At 40.1% G+C, this 17,672-nt stretch overlaps 1 protein-coding gene across 5 annotated transcripts in view; it reads left to right on the forward strand.

Annotated features, from left to right (window-relative positions):
• LOC134656856 (homeobox protein cut) overlaps positions 1-14,712 on the forward strand; it is a 213,609-nt gene extending 198,897 nt beyond the window's left edge. For 4 of the 5 annotated variants that reach the window (XM_063512381.1, XM_063512384.1, XM_063512385.1 and 1 more), the window contains 4 exons: positions 8,008-8,195; positions 8,876-9,021; positions 9,527-10,428; positions 12,290-14,712. In XM_063512381.1, the coding sequence (XP_063368451.1) occupies positions 8,008-8,195; positions 8,876-9,021; positions 9,527-10,428; positions 12,290-13,827 (2,774 nt within the window). In that variant the 3' untranslated portion in view covers positions 13,828-14,712. The remainder of the gene's footprint in view (positions 1-8,007; positions 8,196-8,875; positions 9,022-9,526; positions 10,429-12,289) is intronic. The other variant, XM_063512382.1, reaches the window with a different exon arrangement.
• The last annotated feature ends 2,960 nt before the right edge of the window (positions 14,713-17,672 follow it).

The following is a 17,672-nucleotide window of genomic DNA, read 5'->3' on the forward strand; positions in this document are numbered from 1 at the left end:
TAAAATAGTCCATGCTTCCTCTGACTAAACTATTAAAGTGTTACCAAAATAGCGATCAATTAAACTATCACGCCATCTACATTTCAGCGCCGGCAACAGGCAGTTTACGCTCAAACAAATGTCACCGGTTTACAGTTGTTTCGCCATTCGGACAGGAATAGACAATCGTTTTGTTCCTAGAGGTGCCTTAATTGTTGGGGAAAATCCAGAGATGATATTATTATTTTTGTTCTGATTTGTGTTTACAATTAAAGCTTCTACAGACGTTGCAACAAACGGCATGCGATTTTGGATAATTGCTGGCTAAGTAGGAGCAAGGAATTCAATCGATCAATGAAATGCCGCAATGTATTGCAAATTGCCTTCGATTATCGGTGACGTTTGGAGAAGCCATTACAGATTGGCTCTATTTTAAATATTTTGTTTCCAGTTTTTAATAGCTTATAGTATCCGAACGGTCAAAAACACATATTTGCAAAAACATTATCAACATGCTTACATGTTGTAAACGTAAGCGAAATGAATTTATCGCTCAGCTAAATTGCAATAATTTAGCACATCTTATTTTAGTTTGTTTGTAATTTCAGTTGCTGTTAAACTAATTGTGTTGAGGCCGACGCCAGACTTTATTTATTAATCGTAAAATTGTTTTTAATATAAACTTTACCAGAATATAAACTATGTAAAATATAAATAAAATCGATTGACATCATCGATTCATCCGACCGGAAGCATGTCTACACTATTAAATACCAGTTTAAAATTAATATTAACATAAGAAAAATCTATAAGCGACACACCAATAAAAAGTAGCTATAGGTACCAACAGTATAGCTATTCCAAAAAAGGTAATCCATAAATATGTATCCCACTTTTATTTCCTCTTGTATCGAGTTCACACGTCGATTGACACAGAGTTTTTACAAACAAAGTCGAACAGCGGTGTATTTATACGATTTATTTAATTTTATTGACACAGCTCCCGCACGCAACGGTTAACATTAGGGACGTGAAACCGAACGCAACATTTCCACAGAAATAGGCGGGAAATAATCACTCGATGTCAATCATTAAAAATTATGCCTCATTTAAATTTCATTCAAACATAAGAAGTATTGCTTCAAATTCAAAATTCAAATATTGCTGCCTAAAGTCGAATTGACAAGTCTGACTCTTCTATGTTGTCGTATTCTCATTTTTTCAAGTGGCAATAAACAATATTGAAAAGTGTCCCGATAAATTGCCGCAAAGCCGCTAAAAAGCGATAAAAAGGGCATTCTCATTATGTTATTCTCGTTATTAGCGGCCGGCAATTATTCGAATAAAGCCGAGTCGTCGTAAACGCGTCGACGCATCCGTCACCCGCCCACGCGCGATCGCTTTCGACTCGATTTCGCGATTATCGAAAAACAAGATAAAATTAGCCATATAGCACCTTTAACGAATTTATATAAATTGAACTTTAAAGTTTAAGAGATAAGACCGTCGACACTTGCACAACGACATTTGCGACGGCCGGATTACTTTTTACGAATTTTCAAATTCGAATTCCGGCTGATTAAGCGTGCTCATAAATAGCAGCTAATAAATGACTTCAATATTTTTGAGACGTTTTATTCACACTAATAATCAGTTTCTCAGTTATCTATCTATCCAATCTAATATAAATTAGTTAATGTACTGTCCAATTGTAACGTCTATCGATTTTTTGACAAAGAAACGGAACGCAACTTTCGCGCGCGCATCGCCATCTTGTTTACATCTAAACAGCAAAGTTTAATATGAATTTAAGTGCATCGTGACATATTATTCCTTCAAATTAATTACTCGGGTTTCCTTTGCGTATAACTCAGGCATCTGTCCGGCAAGACGGCATGTTTAACATGTCACTACGTCGCGATTTGTGGACGCCATTTTATATCTCCTTGCATAATTAGTAAAGATTAATGTGGGCTGTGGCGAGGCGTTGTTCCACAGTGAATTAGGGTTTATCCGTCCGTTGATGAACTAGAACTGTTTCTCTATTAATAGAGTTAATTGTCATGTTTATTCAGAGCACTTAAGAGTATTATGGGCAGCGAATAACTGCTAGTTAAGTTCAGCGTTACTTAAGTGGTTAGGCTATATCTTTAAATCTTATCTTATAATTATACCGTTGCTTGGTTAAATTTCCAGAAAAGCTACTAAAACTAACTACAAGTAATAAAACATTTCATTGATTTATTGACTTTTCAAATTGCAGTTGAGTTACCATAAACAAAGTTTTTTTTTCACGCCAACAATTTTAAACAATAAAGTAGCGTTCACACGCTCGCGTGCCCCGCCGCTATCCATCGCGCAATCAATAAACGCCTATCGATGCTTTAATAACTGCCGAGACTGAAAAATTGCAGTAGCTACAGCTAGTGATTAATTTAGGAAAAACCACTATATTGCAAATACTGGAGCAGTAATCGTAAAAATAATTAGCATAATTTAGTTTTGTACAGCAATTAAAGTTTGCAGATTGTTTCATCGGTCATAAAACTCATTGATGACAGAAATAAAAAACAGAAAAAAGGTAGGTTAGTCAGGAAAGCGGCGCCTAATATGATAACATTTTCGCCACACACAAATCTGTGGAATAACAAACCAATAAAAAAACCTGAAAACTACCAAATTCATCAATATCTGAGCTCTTTTCCCCTTTTCATCTCCTGCACCGTACATGCATCAACGAATTACCGAAGCCGAGGCGTCTAACTGCGTTAGTACCTGAATTCGGTTATTTCGTTAAAAAACTTTGGTATCGTTAAAAGTTCCGGATCGGCCCCCAGGGCCGCCCCAGTCGGGCATTGACTGAAGCGATTGTAACGGAAATTTCACGTTTTCTGAAACTTTGAACATGTGTTAAGCTTTAACACTTTATTTTGGATCAAAATCGGTAAAATATGGAAAGAGAAATGCCTTAAAGTAGTCTCAGATGATTTGGAAGACATTTTAAATCGATATATTATTGTGGTAAGCTTGAAGTTTAAGTACATAATATTCACCCAAAGGCAATTTTTTTTAGTGGCACACATTGCGACTATACTATACTTGGTCAACCAGATCTTGACAGTAGAAAAAGGCGGCAAATTTGAAAAATGTAGGCGCGAAGGGATATCGTCCCATAGAAAATTTGAATTTCGCGCCTTTTTTTACTGACAAGATTTGGTTGACTAGCTATATGTACAAGTTAGATTTTTACAGTAAATATGTATTAATGGACAACGCATTTATTAATGGCAAATCATAGTTCAGTTGTACCTTCTTGCAACATTTTATTTTAAAAATGGAAACATAATGCAGACGTGCCCGCCCGTCGCACTTGCAGTTTTAAATTGATTATCGGATCCAGTTAGGAACTACGGCGCACGGGGATTTTTGCGCTAAACGCGTTACCGGTAGTTGTAGCGGGCTGGTTTTATTTAAATTACGAATGATATTGTCTCTGGTGACTTTTTTTTCGAATCGGTGCTGTCAGCCAGTTTTGGAACGTTTCTTTTTACGTTTTTGGCAGTTAAGCGAAATTGTGTTCTGGTTCTCTATGAGAACTGTTTAATTTTATAGATCCCGTTATGCAGGGTAATATTTACATTGTACAATGGTTTCTAAAAACAAGCTTCGTATCTATAATCTGTGCAAATTCCCAGAAATATTACAGCGAAAATGTAAACTAATCTTGATCCATTACTGTGCTTGTTCTGTTAGTATTTGTGCTGTTATAAAAAAAATGTAATGCGACCGGCCCCCAGCGGGCCGAATGTCCTCTACTTTTATTACACCTATAATATGAGAGAAAGCACCATCAAATTGTATTTAGAGTTTGTGTTGCAACATTCTGTAACGACGGATTCAAGTCAAGAACTCATCGCGATTCGAAAGTATTAAGTTAAACGGAACGCATCGAAGCTCAACGGCGTTCTTTAAAAGGCGCGAAAATAAAAATAAATGGGCGCAAGAACTGACAGTTCGTTTTTTTTTTCGCGCGAAAGCGATGCTCGTACCGCCATAACTGTCAACTGCCGAACACCGGTTACTTGCACATCACTCAGCCTCTTGGAATCAATTGTGGTCGCTGCCCCCGCCGCACGCGATACCGATCAACCGACCCTACGCACGCAACGTCGATACGCCGACGAGTCCGACAAAGGAAACATGCCAACCGAAACGGGAAACCGAATCTCCGTGTCTAAGCCCTACTACACATTTCCTGTAATTTCTGTGTTAGAGCGACGATCACTGATCGTCGCACGCAGATTCTCGTTTTTTTTCTTTCGGAAATATACGTTTGGCTACGGGTCAAATATGCTTGTAGTTTTCACGTGACAGTGGAAATTAACAGGGTCATGATACTCAGGACAGAGATGGACATGACATCAGAAAACTGTCCGAGGTCCCGAATAATGAGACAAGCATTGACCTAGATAGCTTTAATGCACTATCTCGAACAATGTATTTAGTGCGGAAAATTAAAATAGAACGTTTGAGAAATTGCGATTAAACGTGTCCCATTTGTACATTTCAGCGGTAACATTTAGCACCTAATTTTAGCGTCGGGGTTCGTTTATGCAACTATTTCTTTTGCATTGAATTAACAATTCAAATGCGGCATTTTTTCCGCACCGTGCAACACTTTCGAGCGGCCGTGACGTCCGCGCGGACGCCCCGATGCAAATGAGATCGATCGCACGTGGCACCTCTCACCCCTTTCTTACAACTACCCCCACAATCTCGAACCTTTCCCGTTCGATTCCGCTAAAACTAAATTACTAACGAATATGAAACACTTTTTCACTGTGTCATGGTGACACGATAATTTAGGGCACCGCCTCCCCTTTAGTTTCCAAAGTCTCTGAATATTCATACGGCAATAGCAATCAATAACAGTTACAAAGAAATAGTTTTCGCGTGCGTGCACGCGATACTGTGTCGCATAAACAAATATATCACCTTTTTATATTATACCAGAATTATGGAATTATTGCTCGAATTTACACTTCGCCTTTGTCCCCGCGGTCAGCGGCCATCAAACACTATCCGATAAATAAGGTTGCCGTGACCGGACGGCATTAATTGAGACCTCCTTTTTTAATTTTAAATATCCATCAAAAATGCACATCATAACGACTGGTAATAAAAGAGATCATAATCGGCCCATGCTTTATAGTCTCGAGCCGAGATAAGGGCTCGCTCGATAACTACCTAAATGATTGTAATTGAAGCGGCCGCCATCTTGAATAGCTTGTGCACAAGATGGCGCGATGCAGTTGACAGCCGCAGAGTTCAAGACACGTATCGGTAATTGAGTCCGTACCGTATGCGGAATAACAAAATAATACGAGAAGATCAAAGGCGAAATATACGTGGTTTGAAATTTATCGGCCTCGCAGTCTTGTCGAAGAGTGATTCCGAAACAAACAAATTGGCGGCACGACTGAGCGCGACACGACGCACATCCTAATTCGGTCGTAATCGTAATTGACATGCCGGAAAATTTTAAACGCGAAATCTAATGTTTTAAACATAGTTTCAATGTCGCTTAATACAACGACCGCGATGGTAATTTGTTGTATTTAAAAATAGATTTTATCGTGACAATTGTTATTTTTATTTGGCGGGAATCGACCATAAATTAGGCTCTTATTTTTCTTTTTCGTGTAAAACCTGGTGTTTAGAGAGTCTCATATTAGGCGAACATTAAAAAGTAAATGCTGCAATTACAACTCCGTATCACGTATTTGGAGTTATTGTACGTTTACGAGTTGAAACTTGAGACATTACGGCCATGTAAAGATTATAATCTAAAAACCGTGGCGGCCATATTTATGAATTTATTTGGATCACGTTCGCTTAGTCATAAGTCGTTAGGAGACTGTGAATGGTAAAAAACTATAGAAGGACATAGTCATTTCGTGGTCTTGTTACGTGTATGTGGGACGTGAGAAAAAAAACGCAATTTCAATTGCGATTGATGAAATATATACTTAACAACTAAATAATTGCTTTGTTGCCTGGTAAATCACAGCTGTATTCTGTCGTGAAACTTCAAAAATAACAATGAAAGTGCAGCGTGCGTTGATTGAAACAGGATCCAAAATAAACATGCGTTCGGGAAACGATTTTCAGCATATTGTCGGTTTGGGAATAAAACTTAAGGACGCAATTAATTCTTTGTGATTTTGGGAATGAATACGCGACTTCTCGAGCCATTCTTGGAGCCATTAAATGCCGCAGAGCAAATACGACATTGTTCCCCGAAATTCGGACGGAAGTTATATTTACCTAACGTTTTTAACACGCCCATATGACTGTAACGAAGTATACATTTCAAAATGGTGTTTCATAACGATCAGCAGCAAAATCGGCCACTTTTCTCCGCTCGTTGGCTGCGCAAACGACGCACGTTGGTCACTCGCATAAGTCCGTTGGAACATAAAAGCAAATTATCCGAAAGCGTTCGCGAACGTTCACCCTCCCTCAAAACTAATTAGACGCTTTAATTAAACTAATGCTAAGTATAAATCAGCATCTAAATAGTATCATTTCATTGTGCGTCCAGAGACAATATGTTGACAGGATGAACGGCCACAATATGGCGGTTTTCGCGCGTATTTCTCCTTGTTTATGGTTGCGCGCGCGACGGTTTTGGATTACGGGCTTAGGCGATGAGTGCTCGTTCCCATTCAGTGATTATCTTTAAAGCGCTATTCATTTAGCTGCATATATTTTAATGACTCGCCTAATTTCAATTGTACCAAATATAACTTTAGAATTTATGAGTTGGCAAGCGACTGAATCGTCGTGGGGCTTGTAACACTTTAGTAGCAATTGAAACGAGATCATAGTTTGAGTACATATCTCGTATGAGGATGGAAATTGTTTGTGATCGAACAAATATGCCGATCGGCGATCACGCAATCAATCTTGGTCACGCGATGTGTACTTACTGCCTGTGTAATACTCTGTCATACTTAACTTCGAATGTTAAATAGCACTTTTGCTAGAAACGGAGTTTCACACTGTAGTATGACAAGGTTCTAAATATGCTAAACATGTACTCTGTACACACTACCCTAATTAAACGTTCAACGTTGTAATAGAAGTTACCGAAGTGATTCATACTCAAGGTCTAGGCCACTAGTCTTAATTATAAATACAATTTCATTGCAACAGAAAATTGTAGGTGCAATTTTTGAACAAAAGGTCAAGAAATCATAAATTTCCTTCAGTCAAAAAGCCATGAGATACAAGCTCAAATGTAAACTGTCAAACATTTTTATCTTAGGTATAAGGTTTATTCAGCTATGCTATGCTAAAAAGTGATGAATTGATTGTACAGTCGACGTCAAAGACGTTTACACTTTTGCACCTTACTTCTTTGTAATAAGAAAAGGTAAACATATGTTTGACGTCGACTTTACCTTCGATCTGACACGCTGATAGCTTGTTTATTTACCAGTTGAAGACACTAAAGGCCACAGCACACCGGCTGCGTGTGCGTAGACGTGCACGTGCTCTAAAATGTGCGAGCCGTGCGAGCCGTGCACGCACACATCACGCAAGCGGTGTGCCGTTTCTCAACGCGCATGTGCACGTGCACGTCTAAAGTGTCATTCTATGGATATTGCTAACTATATAAACAAACCGCCATACTGAAACTGTATCTGAATGTCAATTCACTAGTGATTTTTGTTTACATATGTAGTTAGCAAGTTCCATAGAATGACACTTTACGCACACAGGCCTTACGACATGCGCTTAGTTGGTTCAACTTTATGTGCTCAAATACATAATCTTTAAATAATACTGGCGGCTACCTCGCACAACGTATCAGCATTGCGATACAGCGAGGAAATGTCGCCAGCACCAAGGATGGTACAATGCCTCGAGAGCCTATTTTAGATTTAAGCTAGTTTTTAATTTCTTTTAGTAATACCTTGTTTGTAAATAAACAATTTGAGATCTTTAAACTTCTTTTTCCAGTGGGCTCCAAGGACGGCACCATGGGCCCCGGGTTCGGTCGCGGCGAGGGCGAGGGCGACGACCGTCTGGCCCACATCCTCACGGAGGCCTCGCACCTCATGAAGCCAGGCCAGCCGAACGACGACTCGCGGAGCAACGACGACTCCAACTCGCCGAGGACGCAGTGCTTATCGCCCTTCTCTAACAAGGTAGGTACAGTATCCTGGCGAACGTAGGGTAAATTAAATTAAAACTAGTATATCTTTTTATTTTAGCCTATTACTAGCGACCCGCCCCAGCTTCGCACGGGTTAACAAATTATACAAAAACCTTCCTCTTGAATCACTCTATCTATTAAAAAACCGCATAAAATTCCGTTGTGTAGTTTTAAAGATCTAAGCATACATACAGACAGACAGACAGCGGGAAGCGACTTTGTTTTATACTATGTAGTGATATTGTCCCACTGCTGGGTACAGGCGCCTCTTTTTGTCTATTTCCCTTCCATTAATCTCAGTCGTTTCGCCGTCCATAACCAACATAACGCAGATTTCTTTAACTAATCATAGAAAAAAGTTCAAAGGTGTTCAACTAGACTACCGTCTGTACTGCACCTACAAATTGTGCTTTCAAATACTTACACAATAGTATTGATGATAGTTTTAACCCAGATTGATGTGTCGAAATGGTAGTTTATGTGACTGCTACATAATGAAAGGCATTAAACTACGAGCTGAAAGCGAGTTTCATAAAAATCAAGCATCAAAGAGGGTTTATAAAACGTGTGTAGATAAACTCACAAACGATATTCGCTCTATGTTCTAATACTTCTAATAAATGATTAATAAAATAAAATCTTATGTTAAAAATCAAATATTTGACATTCCAGGACTCGAGTCAAAACAGAAGACTGAAAAAATACGAAAACGACGACATCCCCCAAGAGAAGGTGGTGCGCATCTACCAGGAGGAGCTCGCCAAGATCATGACCAGGAGGGTGGACGACATGCGCCACACCCGGGACGGGTTCCCTGGGTACGTGTCTATACATTCCAGAACATTCTACTGTACAAAAAACTCGATCTCCTCTTGAATAACTGTTTGCTGTGCCCTACAGGGTGTCATGTTATACACAATTCTATGCAATAGGTTAAGATACAATGTGATATGCAATAAAGATTATGTATGAGTATTAATCAGCACTTTAGACCGAAAGTTTTTAATATGCTGCAACGTGTAAAGATCCTATTATGAAATTTATGAATAAAAGTTCCTGTCACATTATTGCATGAAGCTGTAACATGAAAAAAACATCAAATAAATTAAAATGTTTGTATTTGAGACACTATTGTACAGATAAATATAACAAATAGATAAAGTACTGATAAAAAGGTTGACTGGTAGGATGCCTTGTGGCATTAAGTCCGCCTTTTGTACTATAAAGTTTTTTTATTTGTGCAATAAAGATTAAATAAATAAATAAATGGAAACATTTCATAATGGTATAATGAAGGGCAGCAAGTCTAGAACTAACATCCAGAATGTTTCCTCCGTTTTTCAGCGGCGGCATGCCACCACACATGGAGCGGCCTCCTGAAGACCTCCGCATGGCCCTAGAAGCGTACCACCGAGAACTGGCCAAGATCCAACCCGGCGGCAACATTCCCAACCTCCACAACATCCCCGGAATGCCTCCCTTCCCCAACTTGCTCGCTCTGCAACAGCAAGCCATGCAAGCGCAGAACCAACACATCAACGGCTCCGGGGCAATACAGGATCTATCCCTCCCTAAAGACAAGAATGCTAAGATAAACGGAATTACGGATAATGATAAGGATAAACCAATGGATGCTGAAGAGGCTATAAGGCACGCGGGAAGCGCGTTTTCGCTCGTCAGGCCGAAGCTGGAGCCGGGACAGCAGTCCACCGGATCCTCAGCTTCTAGCCCGCTCGGGAACGCCATCTTACCGCCCGCCATCACCCCCAACGAGGACTACAGCAGTTCGGCCGCGGCCAGCCCGCTGCAGCGCATGGCTTCCATCACCAATAGTCTGATCTCGCAACCGACCAACCCCACGCACCACACGCCGCCGCAGCGCTCCATGAAGGCCGTCCTCCCGCCCATCACGCAGCAACAATTCGATCTCTTCAACAACCTGAACACCGAGGACATTGTCAGAAGAGTGAAAGAGGCCCTAAGTCAGTACTCCATCAGTCAACGGCTGTTTGGAGAATCCGTTCTAGGGTTGTCACAGGGGTCCGTTAGTGATTTGCTGGCGAGGCCGAAGCCCTGGCATATGCTGACGCAGAAAGGCCGGGAGCCCTTCATTAGGATGAAGATGTTCTTGGAAGACGACAACGCGGTCCACAAGCTAGTGGCGTCGCAGTATAAGATCGCGCCGGAGAAGCTGATGAGGACTGGAAACTATAGCGGAGCACCTCGTAAGTACTTCAACATTCGATTTTCATTCTTCAAACAAAAAAAATATATGAACGTACAGGTAAAAGAAATCCATGTGAATTCGGTAGTAGAGAATTAATTATTTTTTGTAAATAATTAAATATTTCCTGCTAACGTTAAAAGTTATTTCTCATCTGACTTGCTCCAGAGTTTTGCGTTGAAATCTTTGGCTATTCGTTTACCTCTTTTTCAAACTGAAATTTAATGTTAAAAGAAACGAAAGCTACTGAAACCGTGATATTGTAGGGTAACAGCACCAGTGACCAGCCAGGTACCAGTAGTCAACCTTTTGAGTCGTTTATTGGTCATAAATATCTGGTATATTCGTTTAAACAAATCGCGAGTACTCAAATAGGAGCTTTGATTCCTTATTGGTTAATACGTCACACGACAGGTGCGGTGAGGGAACGGGGGGAAGAAATATACTCGTTCATAGAGGTTCTGTTTGTCGACGAGTGCAATAGTGTCATGTCCGCCATATTTTTTACTGCACGTGGTGTTCTCTTAACAGGCAAGAAAAATTATGTTTTAATGTTAAAATTTATTGTTTTTGTTAATGATTGGTTTATTTATTAGTTTATCTATTAAATTGCATTATATTTGAATGAAAATATCAATATTTCACTTATAAATTGAGGGGCTGGCCACTGGATAACACTTTTTTCCAAAGAATTCAGTGCCCAGCCCCCCACGGCTGACCTTTGGGTTATTCGTTTATTTTATTATTTTCGAGCCAATGCGACCGTTGGGACCGTTAAATTTACATTTTCAAATTTAGTTAGGCATGCCCTAGTCAATTTAAAGTAAAACCCAGTAGTCAGCCGCATTTGAAATAACGTTTTAATGCGGCTGAGCACTGGGTTTCGCGGATCCAGTACTCAGCCATTGACCTTGCTTGGTACGTCGCCGCCAAAAATATGTCCACATTTTAAAACCCTATCTCATTGAAATAAGGTTCAAAAGTGTATACATATTTTTGACGTTAACTATACATAACTATCATTTTGTTTTTTCCTGGTCGATATATGACTTTGTTTATTAATTATAATTAGATCTGCATAGACTCGATTAATTATTTTTTACCGAATACCTACTAGGAACATAATTATATATTACATGATTTACCTCGTTAATTTTTGACGGATTAATTATTAGAAAATAAATATTGCGATTTAGTTTGCAAGAATAGTGTTAGTTAATTAAGTACCTATGGCCAACAAATTTCGTGTCATAAGAATTGTATGTACCTTCCTATGAGATTTTTTTAAATTAAATAAGTAAACAAGTAGGTAAGTATTACATATATGGAACAAAATATAAACTAAATTTAAAAACTACAACTAACTACAATAACTAAAATTATAAATAAAAAATAGATATTATTTTAACATCGTTGATTTTGATTTATGCAAAAAATTATAAACTAAAATTAAAAACTACAACTAACTACAATAACGATAACAAAAATTATAAAGAAAAAATAAATATTATAATATCGTTGATTTTGATATAAATATTAGTGATTTTAATCTAATTATTATGAATAGTTTATATAGGCTGAGTACTGGGTACACAGAGGCTGCTTACTGGATTTTGGAGGCTGACTACTGGAGAAAAGTGCCACTTTTTGTTTAAACTTAATTAGAGATATTATAAAGATGATTGTTATTTTTTTAAATATTTTGTTTTAAAACTATGATAAACAATTGATCTAACCATGCCATTTGTTTAATTATCCGACCAATCCTGTAGAAATGCCGAACGTTCAAACTTAAAAAAGTCGTTATAAGGCTGACTACTGGTGCCTTTACCCTACTAACCGAAGTTTTCCTTCTATTCCAGCATGTCCGCCAAACATGAGCAAGCCGATGCCCCCGACACAGAAGATGATCTCGGACGCGACGTCCCTGCTCAGCAAGATGCAGCAGGAGCAGCTCCTCGGCGGCGGCCACCTCGCCCACCTCGCGCCGCCCGCCGGCCTGCTGCTCACCCCGCCCGGCTTCCCCCCGCACCACGCCGTCACCCTCCCCCCGCTCGAGCCCAAGGACCGCAAGCCCGTCCCGCACCAGCCGCCGGCCATGAGGCCGCTGCACCAACACATCTCCCCGAGCGTCTACGAGATGGCCGCTCTCACGCAGGATCTCGACACGCAAACGATCACTACCAAAATAAAAGAGGCGTTACTAGCTAATAATATCGGGCAGAAGATCTTCGGGGAGGCGGTCCTCGGACTGTCGCAGGGTTCCGTCAGTGAGCTGCTCTCGAAGCCGAAACCGTGGCATATGCTCAGCATTAAAGGCCGGGAACCCTTCATTAGGATGCAGCTCTGGTTGAGCGACGCGCACAACATTGATCGCCTGCAGGCGCTTAAGAACGAGCGACGGGAAGCGAACAAGCGACGGCGATCGAGCGGCCCCGGGCAAGATAACTCCTCCGACACCTCCTCGAACGACACATCCGAGTTTTATCATTCGAGCTCGCCCGGGCCCGCCACGGGCGCGCCTTCCGCTAAAAAGCAACGAGTCCTTTTCTCCGAGGAGCAGAAGGAGGCGCTCAGACTCGCCTTCGCCCTAGACCCCTACCCCAACATGCCGACCATCGAATTCCTGGCGGCGGAGCTCGGGCTTTCCACGCGAACCATCACCAACTGGTTCCACAACCACAGAATGAGGCTAAAACAGCAGGCGCCGCACGGCCTCCCCGCCGAGCCCCCCGCCCGCGAGGCCTCCGCTCCCTTCGACCCGGTCCAGTTCCGGCTGCTCCTCAACCAGAGACTTCTAGAGCTGCAGAAGGAACGCATGGGTCTAGCGGGGGTTCCTCTCCCGTATCCTCCGTACTTCGCCGCCAACTCCAATCTGGCCGCTCTAATCGGGCGCGGCTTACTCCCGCCCGAGGAGGCTAAGGACCAAGCGTCGGGGCTAGATTTATCGATGCCGCTGAAGCGAGAACCTGACGCGGACGATTTTGAAGACGACGACGTAGAAAGTAACTTAGGCTCGGAGGATTCGATGGACGACGGGGAGTCGAAAACGGAGCCGAAAGCGGCGTCGACGCCGGCGCGGTCGAGCCGGCGCAAGCCCGCCGCGCCGCAGTGGGTCAACCCCGACTGGCAGGACGAGAAGCCGCGCAACCCCGACGAGGTCATCATCAACGGGGTGTGCGTGATGCGGAGCGACGACTTCAGGCGCGAGGCGGAGGAGACGGTGCGCGTTGAACCGTCTCCGGTCCCTAGAGACGGCTCGCCGGCCGCCCGCGACACGCCACGCACGCCGCACACCCCCCACACGCCGCACACGCCACACACGCCGCACACGCCGCCCGAAGTCCTTCCGGAGGACAAGATAAAGGCGGAGGCCGAGGACGACCGGTGGGAGTACTAGACTGTGTGATGTGATAGAACGTTCAAGTGTTAGCGGCGGTCCGACGTAGTGTAGCGACTGTACTGAGCTAGATCATATCAAGTTGGACGGTTATTTATTAATTAGTTAAGGGCTCCATCCAATGGAGAGGCGGGCGTAGGCGCGAGTGCAAATATTATTGTGTAGTTAAATGTACTGTTTTGTTATAATTACGTTGTAAGGCCAAAGACTTTGTACATAGACCCTATTAGCCGTTTCGTGATATGCCTGGCATGCGTCCCGCCGCGGGCGACTAAACTTACGATACAAATTATGCATTTTGCTTTAATTTTTAATTTATAAACAAAGTACCCTGACTCGGTACAAATATCTGAGTATTTTTACTTCGTTTTTAATATTTGAAATCGATTATTGTAAATAAATATACCAAATATGTATCGGATAGGTGCGCGTGTACATATAGAGTAGGAGGTTTTGTAAGATACCGTTTAGGGCGCGAGGTTCATTATTGTTAAAGAAAATTGAAGTGCAATCTGAAGTATATTTAAGCTATGGTCGAAACTGAATCCCAGTTGAAAGTATTATTACGTTTATATGAACCGGTGAGGTTATAAATATTATAATTCGGTTACATAAGTTTACTTTAAATTATGAATGTTTTATTTTTTACAGTATGTTTTCTATACATTATTTTATACGAGGCGCGACGCTCAAGTTTGTGATTTGCGATAGTTAGCTGTCATTTTACTTTTTAATTTCCATAGACAATAGTTCTCAGTGTAGAATGAACTTAACGACTTTAGAAAACGTACAAATTAAAACGAATACGATTAAGCAAATAATGTATTGCTTGCGGTTATAGTTTTATTTTATTTTAGCAATAAATTTGCTTTTAATCTTATTTCACTTTTTTGTTTTATTTTTCTTTATTTTCCCATTCCTATGATTTCCTTAGTGTATAGTATTAAATGATAAATGTATATTTAAAGGAACCATACTCCTTGCATCACAGTGTAAATAGGTAATTTGAGTTATTATTGTAAATACGGAAAAGCCACATCTAGTTAGTAAAGGTAACGTTAAGTAGGCAAATAGTCGCCCAGGCGTTTTTAGCTGACTGTACATGAACGGATCATTCATGATATTCAAAATTAATGTCTCTATACCAAGCATCCGAAAAATGTATTAAAATTATATCGGATATAGTTCTAGGCCCCAGGTTTACGAAATTCAAAAATATAACGGTTTGAAGATTTAAAAGGATCTGGTTTACGGCAAGTCTTAAAAGTTCAGTTTTAGTATTACCAAATTTCATACATATCGATGTTATATATAAACCAATAAGTTAGGTAATAAGTAATAGCATGTAATAGTCAATATTAAAACTTACAGCTGTCTAACAGTAACAAGGAAATCATTTTAATCTTGACACTGAAAAAATACAGATTTTCGTAAAGTTGAATTTTTCAGAACATTTTATACCTACATAATGCAAACGCAAGTGTAGATATTATTTAAATACGTTTTATAATAATTTTATAGCTTTTGCTTTGAATATAATGACTATATTTATATTGTTACTTAATTACTCTAAATATTTTTGAGCAATCAGACTTTTCCACGAAAGTAACAAACAAATAATAATAAGTAGCTTCAATATTTTAAATACAACAGAGAAAAACCCTTCAACTTACTTTATTCTAACTTATGCTTTTAACAAGCATAGATATTTTTTTTATTAGTGAAAGAAAATTACTAAATAATATTTCAGTCGACTTTTCATTCGGTATTAGGTAATTATTAATTTGAAGTGGCAAAAATTACCATTAAAACAATTTTAAATAAAAATAGAACTATTTTTGGTGCATATTGTTATGAGTTTAAAATTTACCCGCCAATTCTACTTTCGTGGTGCCGCCATCTTATATTCTATTGTCTATTGTTGCGTTAATGTTTCCAATAGCGAATAACACTGTACATAAGTAACGTAGCGGATAGATTATTATACGTTATCTCAATTATAATAATGAATAGTTATTAAATAGCAGTAATTATTATTGTTCATATCATATTAATAATAATGACGCTGAAACCATTGTCTTCTTTCTGAACAATTTCTAAAGTTATTAAATTTAAAAATAAAGAAATTGCTAATCAGTCGATGTTTTATTTAAATAGGTAAGTACACGTTTCTGCCTCACTTCCTTTCGATAAGATATTTGTTTAATGATGTGTTTCCACATTATTCGTATTGAAAAGAACGTATAAAGGCCAGAGCACGCCGGCTGCGTGTGCGTAGACTTGAACGTGCGCTAAAATGTTGGAGCCGTGCACAGCAGCGGCTGGTAGCTATGTATTATGGGTGTGCACTCACAATAGAAAACAAAAACTAAACCTACACATTCAATTAACCGTCGCAAAGTACCTCGATGTCGGTTTCCGTCCACCCGGTCATTGAACTCTCTCATAGGTTTTCGGTATTACGAATATCTTGACGACCGATAGACGCCAACTGCAGTTCATTTTACAAATGGATATAATGTTTTTATTTAAATTTTATGGAAAGATGTGCTAAATTGTTAACACACCTGTTTCGGTCCAAACAAACTCACCGCACTGCCGTCGACCGCGCCCGCGCCAAACACAAAACATATAGTTAACACGAAAAACAAAATAAGCTAGTTACTTTTATCACATTCACACAACACAACCACGGTGTTTTTGCATATTGATCTGATTTAAAAAATATATAAGTTTTTGTTTTTGACTAACATTGCTACAAAAGTTCAAGGTCGTCCATAATTTAACTCAAGTCTATTTTGTAAACTTTTTCACATTCTCACGTTAAATTCATTAATTTTTAAACACCTGACAACAAACAAATTATGTTCTTTAACTGTTTAAACTCTTGTTTCATTATTTAGAATGAAAAAAAGCCAAAATTGCATTCCCGCACATACTTTAAAATTGGCAGAATTGGCTAAGGTATGTTTAGAAACAACATCAACATGGCGCGCGGGATGCGCGCGCAGATCAACCGGGCTCGGAGCGCCGCACCGATTTTGCCTTTTCTTCTATGAAGAAAATCTTTTGTTTCACGTGCGGAGCTATGGCGATTCTTCTCTTTCGCTCTTATTGAATTTCCTATTGATCGAATGTACTAAATCTTTTTCCATAGGAGCGCAATCCAAAGCGCTCCGCTTCGCGCGTTACCTTTGATTTCTATGAAATTATAGGAGTACGCCGTGTAGGTAGTGGTGAGCTGTCTATAAACTTATAATGAATAAAGTTTATTATTTAATTGGTATTGAGTTTTTTACGATAGATCTTAAATAGTAATATATTAAATAGGGACCATAATTTTATTTTGATTATTTATGGGAGTGCACCGCACAAGCGCTCCTTAAGGCGAGCCGCGCCTGGCCGTGCACGCACACGTCACGCAAGCGGTGTGCCGTCTCTCATAAGGATATGTATATCATAATGCGCACGTGCACGTCTACGCAAATGAATCCAGTGTGGACAGGTCTTAAGACATTCATTCATTGCCAACGTTTTTTGCAGCGAGGTGCCCCCTCAGTGACGTTTTTGGTGTAATCAAAAGTAAATGCTTAAAAACACATAGAGCTTCCAAATGAATGAATAGTAGTAGAGGTGCCAGAGCTAGACGCGCTAGAGGTGCTAGAGTGTTTGTTAAGATATATTAGCAACCTGTGAGTACAGGCTACCTAGCCAAGGTGACAATCGTTGATAGAAAACGTCACTAGTCTAGGCTCCCAGATGTAAGGGCGTTCGCTAGCTAGGACGGGTGCACGGAGCGGGCGCACGCGCGTGCGCCATTGTAGGTAAAATCCGTCGCACTTGCA

The sequence above is a fragment of the Cydia amplana genome, chromosome 19, assembly GCF_948474715.1.
Source record: "Cydia amplana chromosome 19, ilCydAmpl1.1, whole genome shotgun sequence".
Classification (NCBI taxonomy): Eukaryota; Metazoa; Arthropoda; class Insecta; order Lepidoptera; family Tortricidae; genus Cydia; species Cydia amplana.